At 38.7% G+C, this 22,275-nt stretch overlaps 4 protein-coding genes across 5 annotated transcripts; 3 read left to right on the forward strand and 1 right to left on the reverse strand.

Moving 5' to 3' along the window:
* Window positions 1-249: 249 nt before the first annotated feature.
* Window positions 250-2,121, forward strand: LOC134213191 (uncharacterized). 2 transcript variants are annotated; one of them, XM_062691900.1, is made up of 4 exons: window positions 250-486; window positions 559-959; window positions 1,022-1,184; window positions 1,303-2,121. In XM_062691900.1, exons 2-4 carry the CDS (start codon window positions 628-630, stop codon window positions 2,107-2,109), a joined length of 1,302 nt encoding a protein of 433 aa, XP_062547884.1. In that variant the 5' UTR covers window positions 250-486; window positions 559-627; the 3' UTR covers window positions 2,110-2,121. The 2 variants fall into 2 exon arrangements, with proteins under 2 accessions (XP_062547884.1, XP_062547883.1); XM_062691899.1 differs by having other exon boundaries at window positions 250-959.
* Window positions 2,122-2,743: 622 nt separating this feature from the next.
* LOC134213190 (mediator of RNA polymerase II transcription subunit 17) lies at window positions 2,744-5,171 on the reverse strand. Its single transcript, XM_062691898.1, has 3 exons — window positions 4,985-5,171; window positions 3,145-4,915; window positions 2,744-3,091 (listed from the first exon to the last, which is right to left on the reverse strand). The coding sequence occupies exons 1-3, from the start codon at window positions 5,071-5,073 to the stop codon at window positions 3,011-3,013; spliced, it is 1,941 nt and encodes a 646-aa protein (XP_062547882.1). The 5' UTR covers window positions 5,074-5,171; the 3' UTR covers window positions 2,744-3,010.
* Window positions 5,172-11,999: 6,828 nt separating this feature from the next.
* LOC134217353 (uncharacterized) lies at window positions 12,000-12,716 on the forward strand. The gene is made up of 3 exons (XM_062696089.1): window positions 12,000-12,218; window positions 12,306-12,428; window positions 12,533-12,716. The coding sequence occupies exons 1-3, from the start codon at window positions 12,145-12,147 to the stop codon at window positions 12,663-12,665; spliced, it is 330 nt and encodes a 109-aa protein (XP_062552073.1). The 5' UTR covers window positions 12,000-12,144; the 3' UTR covers window positions 12,666-12,716.
* A 1,426-nt stretch (window positions 12,717-14,142) lies between these two features.
* Window positions 14,143-16,907, forward strand: LOC134217354 (zinc finger protein 892-like). Its single transcript, XM_062696090.1, has 5 exons — window positions 14,143-14,209; window positions 14,280-14,422; window positions 14,480-15,794; window positions 16,312-16,397; window positions 16,458-16,907. Exons 2-5 carry the CDS (start codon window positions 14,294-14,296, stop codon window positions 16,755-16,757), a joined length of 1,830 nt encoding a protein of 609 aa, XP_062552074.1. The 5' UTR covers window positions 14,143-14,209; window positions 14,280-14,293; the 3' UTR covers window positions 16,758-16,907.
* Window positions 16,908-22,275: the final 5,368 nt, after the last annotated feature.

Genomic DNA, 22,275 nt, shown 5'->3' on the forward strand with positions numbered 1-22,275 from the left:
TTGAAAAATGGCATAATATCTAATTTGGCCGTTTTCAGTATTTGAGCCAACATTTTGGCTGCTTGACAGGTCTCCTGCTCGATTGGCTGCTGTTTTTTGACGGTTCGATTGGCGGCACATATACCTATCCGCGTTTCTCTTATTCAGGCCTCTAGTTTTCATTGATTTTCACGATTCCAATCATTTTCATAAGTTGCCAGTTCGACAGTTTTTCACTCCGCCAGTCTCTGATTAAAGGGTTGCTAGTTAATTTGACACATCGCAGGAGAAGGAAAAGGAAGAAGACTTCGCGATTGCAAACAACGAAGAAGCACAATAATTATTCCGTATTATTACGAAAAATACCATATTCTTTCCGGCAATCCTTAGGTATTTTCGTATACGAAGAGTCTAGCCTTTCTTGTTCGCTGGTGTTTTTGTTCTGTTCGCGTGATTATGTACACACTGCTCGTTTTGGCGTGGATCTTCAGCATCTTCAGGTAGTCGGTAAGTTCTGTTTTGCAATCGTCCTACCAGAAGAGTACTATGTTTCAAATAATCAAAACTGGACATCCGAAGTCGAGCTCAAAACAGTCACGACTCCATTATGTGAACTTTCCGGGGGATGATTGTCCATCCCCACCGCCGATGGTTTTGAGTTCCGCGGCATACACTCAACTAAGTGCAGGCGGAAAGCGCCAGTTCGTCAAGGTGAACGAAGAAATGTTTGTCAACGAGATAAAAAAACGACCGATCCTTTACAACACGTACCTGAAAGATTACAAGAAATTTAGTATTAGACATGAAGCTTGGGCTGAGGTAGCTCTGGCCATTAATTTGTCCGAGGGTGAGTGCAAAAAGCGATGGCGAAGTTTGAGAGATGCCTTCATGAAGGTTGTACGGAATAAGAATGAAGAAGAGCGGAAAACTTGGTTACACTACAGGTTGCTGGAATTTCTGCTGCCATATATTGGAAACAGGTATTGCAAAAAATTGAAATAAAAATAAATCAACATTACGACTAATTTTTTTTATTTTGAAGATCTCGACGATCGTCCAAAGCCGTGGAATTGATGGATGGGTTCGATAATGATGAGGATACGGAGTATGTCGAGATTGAAGAAGACATGGACATTTTCGAGCAGAGTAGAGAGCCTATCACCGTGTCCTACGTAACTGAAGATGGCAAAGAAGTTTTTCAAATGGTACGTTCTTTAAATTTCTATGACATCAAGTACGACGTATTATGCTAATTGTTTCTTTTTAAGAAACCATTGAAATATGTGGCTTTTAATCGAAACTTTTATCCATCGACAATTTTAGTTGCAAGATCCGGATACTATTCCGGAAGGTGCAGTTATAGGAATCGAAGAAACTGAAGAGGAAGATGAGGGTGAAGAAAGCGAAGAGATTTTTCCAGTCGTACATCGGCCGGAAGAGATGACACCAAACGAGTCTATACAATCGCAGGAAAATCACACTGCCAGCTATATGTACGAAGAACGGCTGGATTCTACTATGCTTGAATTGGAAGGAGCATTTGAATCTACTCAGCAAGAGTTATTTACTGAAAATAGAGAGGAAAACGTCAAACAAGAGGCACTTTCAGAGGCTGATGAATCAGAAATACACGTAGAAGAATTAGAAATGGAATCGCTGATATCAGAACAGCACGATTACTATCAGACTGACACGCAATCCGAAACGCAACATCGCATGGATGCGATGCCTATGAATCCACCCAGCATACCAGAACCCACTCCAATAGAAGACATTTTAGAACCTGTTGATGAAGCGGGCGAAACCACCGCTAATCTGAAAGCTCCTCTTCCCTTATCACTCACAAACTCTGCTCTCTCATCGCCATCGCATATTGAAAAACCAGAGCCCGCTGTCCCTATGGTCGTCCCATCTTCTGCCGCATCGCTTCCGAAAGATGATTCAAAGAGTTCGATCCAAGAACCGGACAACAAGCCTTCAGCTTCCAGCTGTATGGATTCCGATGAGCGGTTTTTACTGTCGTGCGCGCCTATTCTTCGTAGACTACCAAATAAGAAGAATCAGTTGGCCCGATTGCGGATACAACAGCTGCTGTTCGAGTTGGAGTACGATGAAAAATACAGCAGTTAACAAATATTATAATCGGTTGCTGATCGTTTTTAATCGCAAAAGAAAATGTCCGCTACATTGAAAATGTTTTGATTATTTTTAAACCCTCTGCAGTGTGAATAACATTTATATTCATGCTTTTGAACATTTTGAATATCAGTTATGGTTGAATATTTAGCTTTAATTAAACATTGACTTTAAACCAACATTGACTCCGCTCCAGGAGAGTAAACAATAGAGTCGCTAGCATCGTAATCCTTCGAGATTGACATTTCACTCTAGCACCTTCGGGTGACAATGTCATACGAAACATTGTTGGTAGAGGAGTTAGGCGATGGATTTTTCAGAAAAATGTTCAAGCTGTTACGTCTGTTTGTCTGTGGTTCAATTGTGTTGTTTGTTGCTTGATGGATCAAGCTGGTCAACACAGTTCGTCAACCATCATAGTGTAAAACTTGTATAATAGCATAGGAGCAAAGTTAATGTTTGTCAAACATGCTTAACCGTATGTATACAAGAGCCCAATAGAAAACATAAAAGATGATGGTTGCCTTCGAAAGGCATGAATTGTATTTGATTGGTAAAAAACGAAACAATGACCCACCTAGATACTACTTTAGTGTTGTCTATGGCAGTTCTTTCGATTCTACAACGCTTTCTTTGTCCATCCGATAGACATGATTATTTATTACAAAAAAAATCTACTATAGAGCAATAGTAAATAGACACACAGTTACCTATCGTTACTTAGATCTATCGAAATATGAGAGATGTGTGAATGGGAACTTTAAAAGTATCAATCTCACCTTTTCTAATGATTTCCAGCCAGGCGCTCGTTGCTGTCGAAAGAAAAATGTCCCAAACCCGACGAAGGATTGCCGCATGCTTCCGATTGGGCGAAAATACTATTGAACACCAGTGGTTAGGTCTGGCTTGTCAAACTTGCCATCAGGAATTCCAGCTTGTTGTGGAAGTTTTTTCCTTCCATTTTATCAAACCGCAGCTGCGAATGAATCATTATGAATAAGCAATCTATAAAATGTTCATTCAAATTACCTCCTTGAAATGTCCTGCCAGGTGTTCCCAGTGTCGACCCTGCACCAGTGATCCTGGGAAAAAATCCTTTCCTGGGCTTTGAGCGATGTACACTTTGACATCGATTTGAGAATCGCATCGAACCTGTACTGCTATCAGGCGATCACTGTTGGGAGACGCCAGGACACAGGAGCTGGCATTTCCCAGCGGCTCTACCGACCCTATTCCCAAGTGACTGCTGTTGGACAATATTTGCCAGGCCATACATTTAGCCAAATTTTGCAGACATATTATTTGGTGTTGGCTTATCTGATACAGAATTAGGTCCCGCAGCTCTTGCATTTCATATGACATGTGCATAATTCGGCCATCTCTGCAGATGCATTTCAGCGAACGTTCTTTTACGTGAATCACCAACGATGTGCGCAGGTTTGCATCGTACCCATGGGAAGTGATGTTGATCTTTACGCAAGACATCGTTGGGCTGTTCATGGCGTTCCAGTGAGACGTTATCTGAGGATCTTTTACTTCACGAGCCAAAGTGTCCAGGACATATTGAGCACGGCGCCTCAGAAATATGTGCTGTGCTTGAGCTATGATTTGCTCTAAGAGGGTTTGAGACTTTGTCATTTCTAACAGTTCATACCGATCAAATGCCGAAGGCCCAGCTAACATACGTTTCTTGCTTGGTCCCAACGGTGCACTAGCCGGATGTGGGAAGGGATGATGAGTATTCTTGTGATGAAACTCACGCAACAGCTGGTGTAAAGAGTGCTCCAAAACATGATCATGATCCTTGATGGGTTCTGAACTGTAGTTCGAATCCGATGAAGTCGAATGACAGAGCGAGATGACTAATTGTATGCCTGGAAGCAAAGTTGCACGAATTTGATTCCCAACGACAACGTGCGGAATCGGTGCTTGCAACTGTACAGCTTCTCTCGCGAGTTGGTTGAACAATTCCTTACAAAACAGTACATTCTGAGCGAACTCAAGGGTTTGCTGCCAGGCACCTGCTTGCGGACACATTTGAGTCGATCCCATCATGTTTAAAGTAGCAGTGCACAAATCTCCCTGATCTTTTTGAGTAATCACTTTGATGAATGCCACTCCTTGTAATTCAGTTGGAACATTTACTCTTAGAGCAGAGTTTAATTTTTGCACAGAAACAACTCCGCCTGCGCCAACTGCTCCCATTGCTCCAACAGCACCTTCTTCGTTATTGTCGTCATCCTCTGCTTTAGTCACTTCGAACATTCCTGGATGCATGAATTTTGACCCGGCCGTACGGTAGCTCAAATCACCTATAATTGTATTGGACACCTTCTTCAGTCGCCAATTCCTGCGCAGTCTCAAAAGTTCGATGTGGAAGTCAGGAGCGCTCCGGCTTCCACCTTGATCCGTGTGAGCTGTCTTCAGACGTTCCGCACCAGTTAGTAGAATATTTGCCGCACTCGCCAACGCTTTCTTGCGGGCATAAACTTGCACCATTTGTTTTACCTCTGGCGGTTCTTGGGGAATCGGGTCTAATACCATAAAACGTTTCTCTTTGGCAATGGCCAACACATCCGATAACACGCAAACCTCCGTAAAAGCGTCCTTCAACTTATTTCTCACGGAATCCCACGGCCAGAGACTGGACTGGAAGTGCGCCGCCGCATCCTTGGAATCGTCATCTTTCTTCTCATCCTCTTTTTTAATACTCTGTTTGACCAGATCCAAATCATTTACCGTTTTGCTGAAGTCTATCTTGGCCGCACATTTTGCCAAATGTTCCGACAACGTTGGTGGCCTACAAACAAAATTGATGTTTGTTATTATGTGCATTATTATTATTAATTATTATGGGTCTGTCTCATACAGCTGGTAAATTTCCGTTCCGTCATATGCAATCTCCTGAATTTGACTCTCGATGGGTGCCTCAACACTTATATTAGCTGATACGGACATTTTTCAACCAAATTTATTAAAATTCCACTTTTCAAAAAAAAATGCCACCGTAAAAGCCGCAAAGCAAAATAATTATTGTTTTATGATGACGTTTCTCTGATAGAGATGTCGCAAATTATTCGATTACTTCGATTAATCGATTCATCGTTGTGATAATCGATTAATTTTGAAACGGTTTGAAACGGTTACACGCTTAGATTGGTTTACCTATTTATGGGTACTTCATTCACTCATATCCAGTTTTCCGCGAGCGGTAATGGCTGCCAGGTTGCCTGCGGGTTGGTCTCTGATTTGACGTTTCTGGAGGTCAACTGCACCCACCATTCGAGCATTTCGATCAATGTGGTATATAAGAAGGCTTGAATTCACTAAATCAGCACCTTCTTATATGCCACATTGGTCAGAACGCTCGGAGCGGTGGGTGCAGTTGACCTCCACAAACGTCAAATCAGAGACTAACCCGCAGACAAGTTGGCGGCCATTACCGCTCGCGGAAAACTGGATATGGGTAAATGCAATTACAGTATCCACCCCCCCCCCCCCCCCCCCCAGTTAAAAAAAAAAATTCAATTTATTGTAACACTACACTCAGCGAACTGGACTATCGAAATTCATAACTGGCGTCTTATGAATCTTCGACTGATTATTCCACCAACAGTGCTTTTTATACGCAGTTACCTTCCCCAGCATTCAAGCGTCGATGGGCGTGTGGTGTACATACCGGCCTCCCGACCCCGATGTCCATGGTTCGAACCCAGTCTGCCGCACTTTGCTTTTTTTTAAAATGAAAATCATCATTCATACACAGAAAAAACGAAAATTGGCATAATTGAATGTTATGCACTTTACTACTGAAAAGTTGTACATATTCTTGGAAATAAAAGTTGAAAAACTTTCCATGAAAGTGTTGTGCTTGGTTTGAAAGTATTTCACGTCTGTTCTGAATATGAAATTAAAAGTTCTTCCTTTCAGCTTCAAAACTTTAGAACTGTCGAATCGATCGAAGAGATTCAACAAAAATCTTTGCACAGATCAGATGTCAAAACATATTCATCAGTGCTAACAATAGTTCCAAAACATCGGCGGGAAACGCAATTATAAGGTAAGTCGTCATTTATTTTGAACTGTTCAAAGATTATGTCTAGAGATGCCATACAAGAGTAGCAGTGACTAATTTCTTTTTCGTCTCGGACAGAAAATCTTGCTCCATTCTGTGATTGGGATGGCGAAATCGAACGCCAAACTATTCTGCACCGGCCGCCTTACCTGCAGTGTATTTCATCAACATATCCGCGGAGTAAGTACAGTGAACGTTCGCTAATTGGGGTGTTTCTAATTGGGGCGCTTTTTAGTTGGGGGTTCGCTAATTGGGGCGAAACCCAATTAAAAAGCAGCTAAACGTCAGAATGTGATGTCAAAAACGAGTTGACGTTTTGTTTCCGTGTTTGGCGGGATCGATATTTTCTGACGCGTAAAATTTTTCTTTGTTCAATGCAAAAAGTAAACAACATTGACGCTTGTCAAAACGCCCCAATAAGCGAACGGCATTTGCTAGTTGGGGTGAGGTCGTGCCCCAATTAGCGAACGATCACTGTAATGGAAAACTAGAACTAAACTCCTGAACATTCATTATTATTTAAGTTAAAATATTATATAATGTAAAATAAAGGCAAACAATTTAAAGAATCCATAAAGTTTCCAATTTTTTTCTATCATGGTTTGAAAATATTAAAAACTTGTAAATGAAACTTACTATTTTTCAATTTAGAAGTATTCGTACTTTCATTTTTCGTAGTTTCGGTTTGACAGTTCTACAATTTATTTTTAAAAGTACAAACTTTTAATTTCAGATATGGCAGCCCGTTTTTGAATCGAAAGTTAATAAACTTTTATTTTGATAATGCGCGACTCTCTACGAAAAAGAACCAACGCAACTTTTTGTTTTAACCAACGGTTTTTTTAATTCGATTAACGTTATTTTTTTGTGTGTAAGGCAACATATTGAAATTCATACCGATTCCTTGTGGCAAATTTTCATAAAGCGTATGATTGAAAATCATACGTCCATTTTCCTCAGTGTATTGTGATTCTCGAGATATTATAGCATTTTGCTTATTCGCCTCTGCCTCGCTTAGTTGCGCGCCGCTAAGGTATTTTGTCATATTGTGGTACTAACTTTATTTAAATGTAGAATATTACATCACAAATTAAACACAATTGCACTACTAAGATCCACTTAAACAATATACCGAACGCAACGCTTGCGAAAGAAAAGCAAAAAACTACTAAACCTTGAACAATTTTACTAAACAATATCTTTTCGTAACGAGACGACAATATGCTGCATACCTTAAAAGCAAATGTCGAAAAGCTTACCGAAAGCTCACATCTGTTTGACATTGGTTTATTTACTTTTTGCAAGGCGCACAACTCGGCGCATGGGACCCGGCGCGTAACTGGTGAGCCAGTATGCTAATTTTAGAAAAGAATCGCAATACTATTAATAACATTAAATTGGCAATAGATTATATTGTAAATGAAACCATAGAAATACATTAGAATGCATTGTTATAAACCATTTACTCAAATGTAAATGAAGTTTTCACAATAGAATGTACGGGTTGTTAAGTATCGTAACTATATTGCCATTTCCAGCTCTCGATGGATTTTTGGGAAAATCATAGATCGCACTTTGAGCAGTGATGTCAAATATTTTACAATATCTATTATTATTCCAAGCTTCATCTAAATGCATGAAACTTGGAAATATTGTCTATCCGGAATAAATTTATACCGCTTTTTATACCGAAGTTGGATTTTTCTCCCGATACAGGCAACTTCCCCAACTTCGGAAGTAGTGCGCTGGATTCGCCTAAAGATGCGCTAAACAACGCATCAATTAGTTTGACAAATAAAACATTGGAAGAAAGTTCGGTTCGGAAGTCCCGACTTCCGAATTCTAACTTGATGCTACGCCGACAATAACCGTCTGTTGAACCACTATTGCAATTATTGTAATATGCTACCGCAAAGAATTCAAATTATAACTAACTTGAAAGTACACAGCAAAAATTATTGTAAAACACAACGACGTAATAATTTGCACGATGTAGTAAAAAAGCTATGTAACTGCAGAAAATAGATACAAAATTACATCAATTTTATGTATGATTACATCGCGTAAAAATTACACAGGAAGAAAAAAAGCCATATATAAACATACGAAAAAATGTATTATTACACAGAAACATGTGCAACCAACTGATCCCAATATCCGTGTGTATTATTACACACTTTTTATGCAACATTGCGTTGAATTATACTGCAATATTAAATCTGGCTGCACTTCTCATCTCAATCTGAGCAGAGCCAACCGACAGACGACGTATGGGTGCCATTTTGAAATCGATCTTGAGCTGCTAATCTTGAGTTCGCGAAATTGTTTAGTTTTGATAAATATTTAACTACACTGAAAACATTCTACACGCCCATACTACTGGTTCCACACATGAATTTTCACTAGTTGTAGTTCATACGACATTAACGTGTGATTCCAGTTCCAAATGTCAAAAAACTAAACGTTCCTTGCATATGTAGAACATAAAGAATAAAAATGAAAAACACGTTAAATCTTTATGAATTCTTTTTGTAGGAAACGTCTGGAAGGGTGCTCGTTTTTTTACTAGCTCCTAAATGGAAGCAATATGTGAGCAATACGAATACAAATAAAACACATTTTAGAATTAGCTAGAATTACCATTATTTATTTATTTATTTATTTTTGCATGAATCTGATGGATACCTTAAGAGTCACAATGGATATACGTTTGCCTATACGTTTTGTCAGTTTTCCCACGGAAAAACTATTGAATCGTATGCAAAAGTAATTATTGCGGTGCTTTTTAATTGTTTAACGTACAAAGCACACAATGAGGCAGAAACAGCAAATATGTTTTTGCTGCAAAACTTGCACAGAATATGCCGTCTTTTATCGGAATATGCGAATATGCCATCTCTTTCAGGAAGCATGACATTCTCCTCGAGACCGTTCTGGTATATCCGATTGGCTGCAATCACTCGTGTAAGGTGTTCTTCTGTACCTACACGAAAAAAAAATTTCACAATGAATATATTTGGCAAAACACATATATTTTTGCCATTGTGGTTTCTTAATGGAATATATATCTAATTGAAATGAAACTTATGCGGTGGTGCATAAGGAAATCATAACACAAAACTTATACATTTCATGTCAAATACTCATATGCTTAATTAGGGATGTCAAATAATCTGTACAAGGTTAGTGTATGATTTTATTAGGGATATAATATATATTTCATTCCTGTAATGAAGTTCTGTTTTTCAATTTAAAATTAGAGAAATCATTTTAAAATTCGAAACCGGAATATATTTGTTTTCCATACTTTTTCTGACATAATTTTCATAGAAAACTTCCACTAAAATGGTATCCGCTAGTATAAGGTTGGTAGATTTATCTTTCAGGGTAAACACATGCTGTTTCGTGCGGTCCGCGGTGCGCTTATACTTCTCCGCTCGAAATTAATTCTCCGGTGGCGATGTCCATCAGCCGGATCACATTTTCCAGATGTGCCATCAGAAAGAACAGTGCATCGGTAATTCAAACCAGATATGTAATTGGAACTCCATCCGTGTCGCAGTTGTTTTCGCTTTTTTTGGGCTTTGAGGTCATACTTCCTGATTTACCTGTCCAGCGAAAAATGCTCCGTCAGTTGTTTTCGGGTCATGTTTATGTATCATCCCCACATCTTCCAACGTATGGCCATGTTTTCGATGCACTGGCGAAATCGCCCCCGAAAAATCTTCGTTCAATTTTACATATTGAACCGAATCGACATGGCCTCGCAATCGCCGCCTGGCGAAAGATGGGATTAGTTCCGGAATACTGAAAAAGAACATCGTTGAATTGAATAAATATAATGATGGGCTTTTATATTATATTACCATATTATCGATGGAGCTTTTTTGTTAATAAAACATATATCAAAACGATGAAGCGTGCGTATGTTAACAGCAGCAAAACTTAACATTTTTCTTTGCAGCTTTGCCACAGGATGAAGATAACTGACAGCTGCTCTTCCATATCACAACCTAAATCAAAAGTATAAGTTTCGCTTAATACATTTTGCCATTAAAGGTAGCCTCACACCTCAGGAATTTGGTTCGCGGATTTTTTCCCCATGCATTTTTGCATATGCGATGTTTTCGGAATTTGGACACGGAAAATCAAAATCCCGGCCCCATTTAAAATACACGGGGCTCAAAATCCGCTGGAAAATTTTCCCGAGGTGTGAGGCAGCCTTAAGCGAGACTTATACTTTTCATTCAGTACGACAATAATCGATATACACACTCTAAATGAGAATGATTCAGTTTTATTATGAGAATTATATAGAGCAAAATGAAAAATATATTCGATGTCTAATTTGTAACATAAATTGATTTTAATAAATTAAATAATTGATTTTTTTACGTGTACAAATTCGATCATAATCCATAAGAATGCAGGAAATATCTGGCATTAAACTTACCTTTCTAGTAAAATAATTTGCGTCGATGCTCCTGTCCGGTAAATTATGAGCATTAGTCTGATGCAGTGACATCACATCATGGTTTTTCTTTTTCTACTTCACAGAAGGGTTCAATATACTACACAAATAGGAAACGATGTTCAAAACACGTTATATTGAATAGGATCGGCAAGTGGTGCCGATTCAATTAAATTTACGATGAGTTTAACGTGGATCGCAAGTGAAAATGAAAAATAATAAGACACGTTAGATACACATGAGAAGGAATATTGAAATCGACGTGGATCATCGATGAAAATAGCGGGTATTATAACACGTTAGATCTACGTGGGAAAGAACATTGAACAAGCGTGTAGATTATTTTCAGTGTGGGTACTAGCAGTATTTACCTGAAAAGGAATAAAAGTAAAATATATGAAGGATGCGGAGCCGTATAAGGTGTAAGTATATTTCTGTTAGATTATTATTTTATTTTGATTAATTTGATCTATTTTCGTTCCAGGATTTTGCAGTTCTGTATGACGAAACCGCAACCATGAAGAACAACTTGCAGAACAAAGCCAACCGGAGTTACCGGAGGATCCAATATGGTATAGTTTACTGTAAGGGGAGTTAGGAAAGGACCAATTTTCGGCAAAAGTATCAGGCCTCAACTTTACGCTCATTGATAGACCTGCAGTTGCTCCCAATCAGAGCAGGGGAGCTGGGCTAAGAGGTATGTAAACACAAGTTTCCTAAAACAAAATCGAAAATTAGACATAGGTATAACTAGTTGACCCGGCAGACTTTGTCCTGCATAGGCAAAAATGCGCGTTGTGAACTGCTTTGCAAATTTTGAATTTTCACGATTTACAACTTAACTTTTGATTTTTGCATAAGGAAATATTGTATAAACCCGGCGGAAGCTATAAAGAATGTATCTGCTGAATGAATGAAGGAAATCCATCCAGCTGTTTTTGAGTTATGCGAATACGAACACATACGAACACAGATAAACAGCGCCTTCGGCAAGTGTTTTCCTTTTATTGATAAGGAACCATCTGTACCTCATTTTTACCTAACAAATTCATTATACAATTGAGAAATCTTGAGGTCAAAACATCTTTGAAAATTCCTTGCCAATAATAGAACAGTTATTCCCACATTCCATATACACAGAAAAAACAAACATGGTTCTATTAAATATTTTGTCCTTTTGATTTAAAAAGTATTCAATTTTAGTGAAAATAAAAGTAAAATTTTTAAGCGTGAAAATGATATATTTATTTAAAAAGTGTTTTTTCACGATTTAGTGTGTACATTTAAAAGTTGTAAATTTCAACACAAAAATTGTACAAGTGTCAGATCATTGGAAAAAAATGTTTTGTTTTGTAAGTGTCAGAGTCAGAGTTCGTGTTTGTTTTTGTCTGGGATCAGGTTTTTGATCTCAGATTTTTGTTTGCCAGCGCTGCAGCTGTAACGCGAAGTCTGGAAAGGATCACGGCTGGTCCAACATCAGTCGATGCGAAATGATTCTCGGGATGGATCTCGGTGTGGAATATTTCCCCCACTGCCTCTAGCAGAATATTGTCGCAAGTAAGTTTTTCCAATATCCTATCATTTACCAGCGATTTCTTATCAGAATTCGATTTGTATACATAATGAGCTTTCGTATCTTTCCAGCAAATTGTTTGCCGTTGCTAGATCCGGCCTGCCATGGATTTCTTGTTTGGTCTTGCCTACAACTCACCATTGTCATTCCAACGTTTTTAAACATGGGTCTTCTTGCTGCCATCGCGGACAGAGGTAAGTTTTCGAAACATAATATTCATTCTTGTATTCATTGGTGTTTTATTTGCACATGAGCTTTACTGATTCACCATCAAATTTTCGTCTACTTTGTGTACCAGATCCTGTACCCGTTCGCCCATTAACGGATTAGAAATGGCTCACGCATCCTCGCACGCATATGTATTCGAAATTATCATCAAATTAGAGGGCATCAGAATCATCGCATCGGTTGGAATGGTTCGACAAGGCTAGCTCTTCCCTAAATAAGGCTATAACAATAATTTCGACAGTAATAAATGTTTTCTAAAAAAACAATTTTTTTTGGCAAAAAGTTAATTGTCTGGAAAACCAGAAATATAAGCTGGGTAGGAGAAACGGGGTGGGAAAGGGAGTGGTTTTTGGCAATTCTCTGAAAAAATCAATCTTTATTCTAACAGTGTTATTATTTAAGTTTGACAGTTTTACAATTTATTTCAAAAGTACAAAAACTTTTATTTCAGGGGTTGCGTACCGCCCGAATAAAAAATACAGTAGAATAACAATAACATTTATTGTAACACTACTATTAATAACATTCAATAAGCAATAGATTATATTGTAAATGAAACCATAGAAATACATTAGAATGCACTGTTATGAACCATTTACTCAAATGTAAATGAAGTTTTAGCAATAGAATGTACGGGTTGTTAAGTATCGTAACTATACAAAATCTGAGATTTTTCTATACATTTTTTTCGTCACACAATAGAGTGTATGGTTAATATATTGTTGAAATATCCGAGCAAAACTGTTCAAAATACAATGGGTTGTATTGTATTTGTATAGTAAAACAATACGATTTTTGATTTCTCAGTGGTGACAGCTTTACTGTTCAACAATGCTATTTAAAGGGAAAAAATGCATATTTGGCGCTATGAGGCAAAAATTGTTATATAGTTTATATGCAATGTAAAGAAACGTTTCAAAAGTTATCAATGTGAATCTTATGTACGAAAACGTTTCAAAAACAATTGCAAGTATTGTTACATTAGAGATATATGTTGATGTATTGTATCCTCAGTGTTGATACAACCTGTGCAACCATCAAGAAACAATATATCCTATTGTATACTGTACATTGTATGGTAATTCAATTGTTTACACTTTTGAACCAATAGTACATTTTTATCCGGGCGAGTGACTATCAACTTTTTTTTTAATAGTTTTCTAACTTTTGCTCTAAAGATACACAACTCTCTACGAAAAAGAACCAATGCAACTTTTTATTTTTACCAATGGTTTTTTCAATAATACCAATGAAATTTCTTTCTGTGTAGCGATGTAAGAGAGCGTGATGTAATACAGTCCGAGATGCATGGTGGAAAATGTTAAATGCAGTTATTTTTGAAGGGGTGCGATTATTTTGATGAATAAATTAGCATTTTGTGGTTTTTCAATCATGACTTTATTAATTTTTATTGAGGCAACATTTTTATTAAGGCAACATATTGAAATTCATACCGATTTCTTGTGGCAAATTTTCATAAGGCGTTTTATTGAAAATCATACGTCCATTTTCCTCAGTGTACATTTTTATCCGGGATAAGAAGCCGTGCAAATATGTACGTCACCATTTGCTGTTTACATTTTCCATTATCCACTAATCCACTTGCATTTGGTCTTCTTCCTCACCTTCTATCTAACTCATTGGTTGAACTGGTCACCCTGACTTAATTCAAAACAAATAGTCAACTGTGGCAATAAACGAGCTGTCATATACAGTAATCATCAATCCCCGAACTCCAAACAAATTTGTATGAAAACATAAAAATATTTTATTTTTTTATATTCATTATTCACCATAAAATTACCTATTTTATTCAGTGCTTGAAGTCAAAATGGTTCCACCTGTAAAGCTGGGCCATTTGTGCCGGCTATGTTTGAAAAACTCTGAATCAGTTGAAGACATATTTGCAAATGACGGAAGTTCTTTGGTTTTACGAATTATGGCTTGCGTTTCACTGGAGGTACGTTGTTTCCATTTATGTATCAGATTGGAATTTTCCATAGTAACCATCTTCCAGGTGCACAAAACTGACAATTTACCAAAGAAAATTTGTTCCCCATGTCGATACCAACTGGAAAAAACGTACATCTTCCGAAGCCGATGCCGAGAGAACGACACCCGATTACGGCGCCACGTAAAACTGCTGGCCGCGGGAAAAATAAGTACCATGCTCGATGACTTGGAGGATGACGATGAAGATGAATTTAGCTCTAGTTTGCAGTTTATCAAATTAGTCGATAAAGCGGAGGAAGCACAGCGGCAGAAGGAACTGGATATGAAAATCTGTGTATACGACGAAGAGCGACGAGCACACTGGGAAGAACACAGGAAGCAATTTTCACAGGAAGCTATACGAAACTATCTGCTGGAAAAACGTAATGATATGGTGGATACTGAAGTGGAAACTTGTAATTTAAGCACTACAAATGAAATTTCTGCTGTTCAATATGAAAACAACTCTATGCAGATTCAATCAACTATCGTCATTGAAGATCAAAAAAGTTGTGCACTTTCTGAATCGACAGAAGTTGAAACAATCGAAGTCAGTGATATGCAACATGAGTTTGCTGAAATCGAATATGCGACGATTGAAGAGGACCTTTCTTCACAGCATGACGAATCCGTCATCAGAGATGACGATGTAAAGCAGACATTTGGAAGGACCATGCAGATGAAATTAGATACGCAAGAGCACGAAACTGTGTTTAATTCAGACCAAGAAGTGTTGATGGAAGTTGATGCAATCGAAGAGGTGGAAGATGCGGCCGGCTCCGTCACTACTCCGAACGAGGATAAGCAGTCAACTATTCTTATTGACGATTCCGAAGATTTGCCGGAAGGTTCTGAACGTTTTGTTATCACTGAAGAAGTGTCTGATTCGGAAACATATGTTTTGGACGAAGAACTAGACGAAGAGCAACGCAAACTGTACGACATAACTGATGACTCTGACGAAGACCTTGAGGTGGTTACCAACGCAGTTAAAGCGGAACTTGCAGAACAGCCGGGATTCAATGTAGGGGAAAATTGTATCATGAAAGTAGAGAAAGATAACGATTTAACCAAAGTGGAAGTTCGTGCCAAAGACGGATCAATCATCTGCATGGAATTCAGTACAGAGCCGATGAAAAAGTTGGAGTCTTTGAGATCCTTTAAGGATAAATTTATAAAGGAGTTCAAATGTGCTCTTTGCGTTACAGTTTGCAAGAGTGCCAAATTGTTGCAGAATCATGTTCATCAGGAGCATCCAAAGCAAGGACACATTTGTGATGTTTGTGGAAAGTGGTGTTCGACAAAAAGTGGATTGGAACGACATTACAGGATTCATACTGGTAGGTTGTTTAGTCCTTGGGCTGTTATTTCATCACTTATTAGTGCCATCTTCTCAATTGGTTCTGTATTCTATTAACATTTGCCTTTGCTAGCAAGGCTAACTGTGGGTTTCAACTACTTAGTAGTATCCTACTTAGCAGTAGAAATTACTACCAGGATTTTGACCATTCGTTGCGATGCGACGGAATCAAGTCAAATCAGGGTTTTTCATTACGTGGTAGTACTCGAGAAAAGGTAGCATAACCACTGAGTAGACTAGTCTGAAGAGGCAGTACGTAAAGTTTACACTCACCCATATTCAAGTTTACGTATGGAAACTCCATAAAACGGAATTGCCGATGCGCATTCTCATTTACGCCAGCAAAATGGACAAAGAATCGGTTCGTACGAATCGCATTCGTTCGAAGGTATCGGTCCTTCCCGCTGCATTCTTCCTCTTACACACCGCGCACCTCGCCTATTACTAACCAGCTATTAATCCTTATTTGTTGAATCTAATCAAGTCTTTTTTTTCAGGAGAAAAGCCCTTTGTATGTGGAGAATGCGGAAGAGCTTTTATTCAAAAGGAAGTCCTTAAACGGCACATGTTGATTCACACCAATGTATGTTTCAAAAGTTCACATTCACTGAGGTCATTTTCTAATTATCGTTTTTTTTTTCAGGAAAGGCCTTTCTCTTGTGAGCTTTGTCCAAACCGGTACAACCAGAAAGATCAATTGAAGTACCACGTGAACATGGTACATTCGGTAACTCCTATAGTCACATTCCACCAGTGCTCTATGTGCACCAAAAAGTTTAAACACCCCTCTGGACTTAGCAGACATATGTCTTCGCATTACGGTCGCACGTTTGATTGTGAATGTGGCAAAAGTTTTACTGATAGGAGCTCAATGGGTCGGCACCAGCGGGACATGCATGGCGAGGGAAAGAAAGCAAAAAAAGCATTTCGAAGGAACCAGTAGCTCCGAGATTCTTCACAATTGGAAGTGTTTCAATTAGATAATAATCAAATATCTACGTTTTAAGTAGTGTATGTCATAAGTTATAATTTTTTCTTTAGATTCCATCTGATTCGTTTTTAATAATAAATAATTAGATATATGTCAAGCCAACGGATGCGTTAGTTTACATCGTGTGTTATGCAACTAACAGGACAGCATATGATATGCCCTAAATCTGTGTGAGCGTCGCGCACGTCGGGCTGCATAAACACGTTTTTTAAAATACACATAAACTTTGCCCAAAACTTTCCCTCCTCTCGGATATGTTAGCTTGATGCGATTGGTGGGCTTACGCCATTAGCACAGCGATGGCAATCAAAGACATATTCTGTCGTGATAGTATCACATGGTGACTATTTTTGTTTGGTGATCTAACGGACATCGTGTTAGGCTGAAATTTTGAGAGACTGATTCTCTCACCAAAAGACACAATCCACAATAATGATGCAAGCGTCAATGAGTTCGATTATACACACCACCCGGTGCACACAATCCTGGTGCGCTCCCTTCGCAATCAAGAAGTGGATACCGTGAGAAGTCAGCCACGAGGCAAAGCGAACGGGAGCGCAATCTCCAAAGTAAGTTAATGGATTTCTTTACTGGATTTAGAGCAACGGCCGCTGGTAATATTTCCCCTTGAACAGAACCACCGTGCACGTATAGCGAGATTGCTGATCGAGACTACCGTGAATCCTGGGGTGGCATTGCGCATCTCGAATCGAATCACTCGAATCGTACGTTTTTGTATTCGTTTCGAAAAAATTGCGGCATTATGTATTCGCGAAGTCGAAGCAAATTCTGCTCTTCCCTCCTATGAGAAATCCCATTGCAATCTGTCAGAGTTTGAGTGAAACATGGCCGCTATCTCCTCCTCTCTGTTGCTCTACTGTAAAAACCCATAAAGAACTGTCATTGTTTGTGTGAAAAATTTTGCTTCGACTTCGCGAATTTCGTTCGACTCCATTCAGTCGCAGTACAAGATTTCGAATGGTGCTGTACTAGCTCAATCGAGTATGTTCTGTCAAACGAATTGTAAACAGAGAGAATAAGAGATAGTTGTCTCCGTGTTTAGTATTTATGCCGCCCGCTGGAGAGACAACCTTCAGCGCATGGCGAATGTGAGTAAACAGAGAGAATAAGAGTAATTTCAGCTGCGTGTAGCATGTTGGCATCTTTCGGGGCATGAATTGACAGTTAATTTATAAACAAGCAAATTGTGCTCAATGACTATAAAAAAGAATATTATTTATTGAGCAGTTGCAACCGATTAAAACATTATGCCGATACGACATGTTTTGTAAATTGAGATATTGTTATGACACAAATTATAAGTTTTATGTTTATTCGAGTTTATGCCACAGATCCAATTTTGAGGTAAATGATTTAAAGCTAAAGAAGGATTCAATAATAAATTACTTTGATGTTTCCATGTGTTTTAGTTAAATGCACTTGGGTTATCTCTTGCGCGTTTTTGCCTTTCTCGTACAACACAGTTGTACCAGAATGGCCTTTTTGCCTTTCTCGTATACTAAGTATACGGTAAAGGCTATATGATCGCTCCAAAAACAAACTTTTTATAGAAGGCCCGGAGACCCATAGTGTTATATACCAAACGACTCAGTTCGACGAATTGAGGTGATGTCTGTGTGTGTGTGTGTGTGTGTGTGTGTGTATGTGTGTGTGTATGTGTGTGTGTGTGTGTGCGCAAAACTACTCAAAAAATGTCACTCATTTTTCGGGCACTTACCCTCAACCGATTTGCTCGCAACAAGTTGCATTCGACGCAAAATCCTGTCCCATTGTTTCCTATTTGAAATTGGCCAGATCGGACTATGGGATCAAAAGTTATGGCCAAAATACAAATTCATACGAAAAAATCGCGTAAAAAATGTCACTCATTTTTCGGGCACTTATCCTCAACCGATTTGCTCGCAACAAGTTGCATTCGACGCAAAATCCTGTCCCATTGTTTCCTATTTGAAATTGGCCAGATCGGACTATGGGATCAAAAGTTATGGCCAAAATACAAATTCATACGAAAAAATCGCGTAAAAAATGTCACTCATTTTTCGGGCACTTATCCTCAACCGATTTGCTCGCAACAAATTGCATTCGACGCAGAATCCTGTCCCATTGTTTCCTATTTGAAATTGGCCAGATCGAACTATGGGATCGAAAGTTATGGCCAAAATACAAATTCATACGAAAAAATCGCGTAAAAAATGTCACTCATTTTTCGGGCACATATCCTTAACCGATTTGCTCACAACAAGTTGCATTCGACGTAGAATCCTGTCCTGTTGTTTCCTATTGAAAATTGGCCATATCGGACTATGGGATCGAAAATTATACCATTTTTGCCTTTCTCGTATACTAAGTATACGGTAAAGGCTATATGATCGCTCCAAAAACAAACTTTTTATAGAAGGCCCGGAGACCCATAGTGTTATATACCAATCGACTCAGTTCGACGAATCGAGGTGATGTCTGTGTGTGTGTGTGTGTGTGTGTGTGTGTGTGTGTGTGTGTGTGTGTGTGTGTGTGTGTGTGTGTGTGTGTGTGTGTGTGTGTGTGTGTGTGTGTGTGTGTGTGTGTGTGCAAAACTACTCAAAAAATGTCACTCATTTTTCGGGCACTTATCCTCAACCGATTTGCTCGCAACAAGTTGCATTCGACGCAGAATCCTGTCCCATTGTTTCCTATTTGAAATTGGTCAGATCGGACTATGGAATCAGAAGTTATGGCCAAAATACAAATTCATACGAAAAATCGCTTAAAAATGTCACTCTTTTTTCGGGAACTTATTCTCAACCGATTTGCTCGCAACAAGTTGCATTCGACGCAGAATCCTGTCCCATTGTTTCGTATTTGAAATTGGTCAGATCGGACTATGGGATCAGAAGTTATGGCCAAAATACAAATTCATACGAAAAATCGCGTAAAAATGTCACTCATTTTCGGGAACTTATCCTCAACCGATTTGCTCGCAACAAGTTGCATTCGATGCAGAATCCTGTCCCATTGTTTCCTATTTGAAATTGGCCAGATCGAACTATGGGATCAGAAGTTATGGCCAAAATACAAATTCATACGAAAAAATCGCTAAAAAATGTCACTCATTTTTCAGGCACTTTTCCTCAACCGATTTGCTCGCATTTGCATTCGACGCAGAATGTCTCATATTTTCTTATTGAAAATTAGCCAGATCGGACTATGGGCTTAGATGTTATGGTCAAATTACTATTTATTGTGAAAAAGAGTTCAAAAAAGTCTAGCTCACTTTCTTAGCACTTATACTTCATCTATTCCCCAAGCAACACAATTTCAACAAATCTGGTTGCAGTAACCATATTGTGACTGAATCCGGTCATTTATAAGTTACTGTGATTGATGTGCAATATGTGTGCTTCTCAGGTCGCTCGCGACAGATTGCATTCGACGCAGAATCTTGTCCCATTGTTTCCTATAGAAACTTGGCCGGATCGTACAATTGGGTCAAAAGTTATGGCGAAAATACTAAGTTTAAGACTACTAAATAAAATGCCATTTTTTGCTCTTATGCTCATCCGATTTGTTTGCAACAAATTGCGTTTGGCGAGAATTTTTTTATGCATATAAACAAATATGAAAAATAAGACCAATCCACATATTGGTAAGAAAATTATTTTGAGCTTTTTAGTGGAATGTTTTCACCTGTCATAAGACGAGTATATACAATCCCATTGAATTCCACCACTTAATTGTATTTTGACAGATACGTATTTCGACCTCAAAAGTAAGGCCGTCTTCAGTGTCTCGTACTTGACTCGACTTCGACTACTACGACTACTTTTGAGGTCGAAATACGTATCTGTCAAGATACAATTAAGTGGTGGAATTCAATGGGATTGTATAAACTCGTCTTATGACAGGCACATATTGGTGTTATTTGAGATTTTTCCAAACCTTTTGAACGAACGAGAAAGGCACCATCACCGCTAGGTGGATTAATCTGGGTTTTTATTTTGTTATGGCTCACTTTTGTAGTAATAGAGACAGTAAATTGAAATAACCAATAATTGTAAAAATCATAAAACTCATACATATTTAAGTATATCGACAAAATAAAATTGATCGCGCAATGCTAAAAACGTTTGTCTTGTTCCCTCATATTCTTTCCGACGCCGCAAAAAAAAAAACAAAAAAGAAGAAAAGGAAAATGAAGATTTGACCTATAAATACGGGTGCATTGCAGAGAATCGTGGAGAATTTCGGCGGACGCAGAGGAAGCAACAGCTCAGGAGAGCAGCATCGAGGCACACGCATACGACTTCCTTCAGCAGTAGCGGCAGCCGGGACGAGGCTTGCCCAGCCGAACGCCTATCCGGCGTCCACCAGCAGCAGCCGGGACGAGGCTTGTTCAGCCGAACGCCTAGACGGCGCCCATCAGCAGCAGTCGGGACGAGGCTTGTTTAGCCGAACGCCCATCCAACTTCCATTCCACCACCAGCAGCCGGGACGAGGCTTGCTCAGCCGAACGCCTATCCGGCGTCCACCAGCAGCAGTCGGGCCGAGCGCCCATTCGACTTTCAGTTCATCAGCAGCGGCAGCCGGGCTTTTTTTAGCCGAGTGCTCATCTGACATCGCCAAGCTAGTTGATCGCAGATAGTCGTCTCGCCATTCTACTGCAGTAAGGTTTTAAGGGGTTCCTTGCTGCAGCAGAAACATGCACTCAAATAAAAACGCACATTACATATATATGCCCTGCACTTAGAATATGACCAGTTACTTTCATACTTGAAAACTATGTGCAACGCTAATGAATTATTGCCAAAATCACCAAGATGAATTTTAAGTGCAGCCTTTTGAATCAAATTAAGAAGCTTAAATGAATGATATTTATGAGAGTAATGGAAATAATAGTATTATGGCCTTACTATATTCGGATTAGGAACAGATAAATTATACTCCAAATTAAATTGCTATTTATAATAGCATTGGTAATATGAAAAACAAGTGATTATCCTAATAATGTTGATAATATCTAGGAACTTTTTTCAAATGGGCGTACATGATTCTAAGCTTGATTTTTGGAACGGCGACTGTGCTCATAAATTAAACTGTTTTGGTGAACTTATGTGCCTAACAGAAGGAATAGATTCCGATCTATCTGGTAGAACCGTTAGCTGAACGAAATATGCTGAATTAAGGGTCTGTCTCAATTGGATAATTAAACTGAAATTAAACTTGAAAGTGACATTTCAATAATTATCAAATAACCCTGCTCGCAGAGCAAGATTACTTTTGACAGATATCGAATCATTTTCCATCGATGTCCTGTTGGAATTGCTGGGTAGCACCAGCCATTCTTATAACGGGTGATTTTTTAATTTTCGAACTGTCACTTTTAAGTTTAATTCTCCAAATGAGACAGACCCTAAGAGAGTATTAACCATTTCAAATTTCAAGGTCAAACACAGTTACGCCTATTTGAAAAAAG

The sequence above is a fragment of the Armigeres subalbatus genome, chromosome 2 (genome assembly GCF_024139115.2).
Source record: "Armigeres subalbatus isolate Guangzhou_Male chromosome 2, GZ_Asu_2, whole genome shotgun sequence".
In the NCBI taxonomy this organism is placed as follows: Eukaryota; Metazoa; Arthropoda; class Insecta; order Diptera; family Culicidae; genus Armigeres; species Armigeres subalbatus.

Excerpts from the sequence above, each read along its gene's own strand:
- LOC134213191 (XM_062691899.1), top strand. The coding sequence starts at position 526 with ATGTTTCAAATAATCAAAACTGGACATCCGAAGTCGAGCTCAAAACAG. Across the intron at positions 960-1,021 it reads CTGCCATATATTGGAAACAG|ATCTCGACGATCGTCCAAAG; the intron begins GTATTGCAAAAA and ends TTTATTTTGAAG. Across the intron at positions 1,185-1,302 it reads GCAAAGAAGTTTTTCAAATG|TTGCAAGATCCGGATACTAT; the intron begins GTACGTTCTTTA and ends CGACAATTTTAG.
- LOC134213190 (XM_062691898.1), bottom strand. The coding sequence starts at position 5,073 with ATGTCCGTATCAGCTAATATAAGTGTTGAGGCACCCATCGAGAGTCAA. Across the intron at positions 4,916-4,984 it reads GGAACGGAAATTTACCAGCT|GCCACCAACGTTGTCGGAAC; the intron begins GTATGAGACAGA and ends TTTTGTTTGTAG. Across the intron at positions 3,092-3,144 it reads TGGCAGGACATTTCAAGGAG|CTGCGGTTTGATAAAATGGA; the intron begins GTAATTTGAATG and ends ATTCATTCGCAG.
- LOC134217353 (XM_062696089.1), top strand. The coding sequence starts at position 12,145 with ATGCGAAATGATTCTCGGGATGGATCTCGGTGTGGAATATTTCCCCCA. Across the intron at positions 12,219-12,305 it reads CTAGCAGAATATTGTCGCAA|CAAATTGTTTGCCGTTGCTA; the intron begins GTAAGTTTTTCC and ends GTATCTTTCCAG. Across the intron at positions 12,429-12,532 it reads TGCTGCCATCGCGGACAGAG|ATCCTGTACCCGTTCGCCCA; the intron begins GTAAGTTTTCGA and ends TTTGTGTACCAG.
- LOC134217354 (XM_062696090.1), top strand. The coding sequence starts at position 14,294 with ATGGTTCCACCTGTAAAGCTGGGCCATTTGTGCCGGCTATGTTTGAAA. Across the intron at positions 15,795-16,311 it reads ACATTACAGGATTCATACTG|GAGAAAAGCCCTTTGTATGT; the intron begins GTAGGTTGTTTA and ends CTTTTTTTTCAG. Across the intron at positions 16,398-16,457 it reads ACATGTTGATTCACACCAAT|GAAAGGCCTTTCTCTTGTGA; the intron begins GTATGTTTCAAA and ends TTTTTTTTTCAG.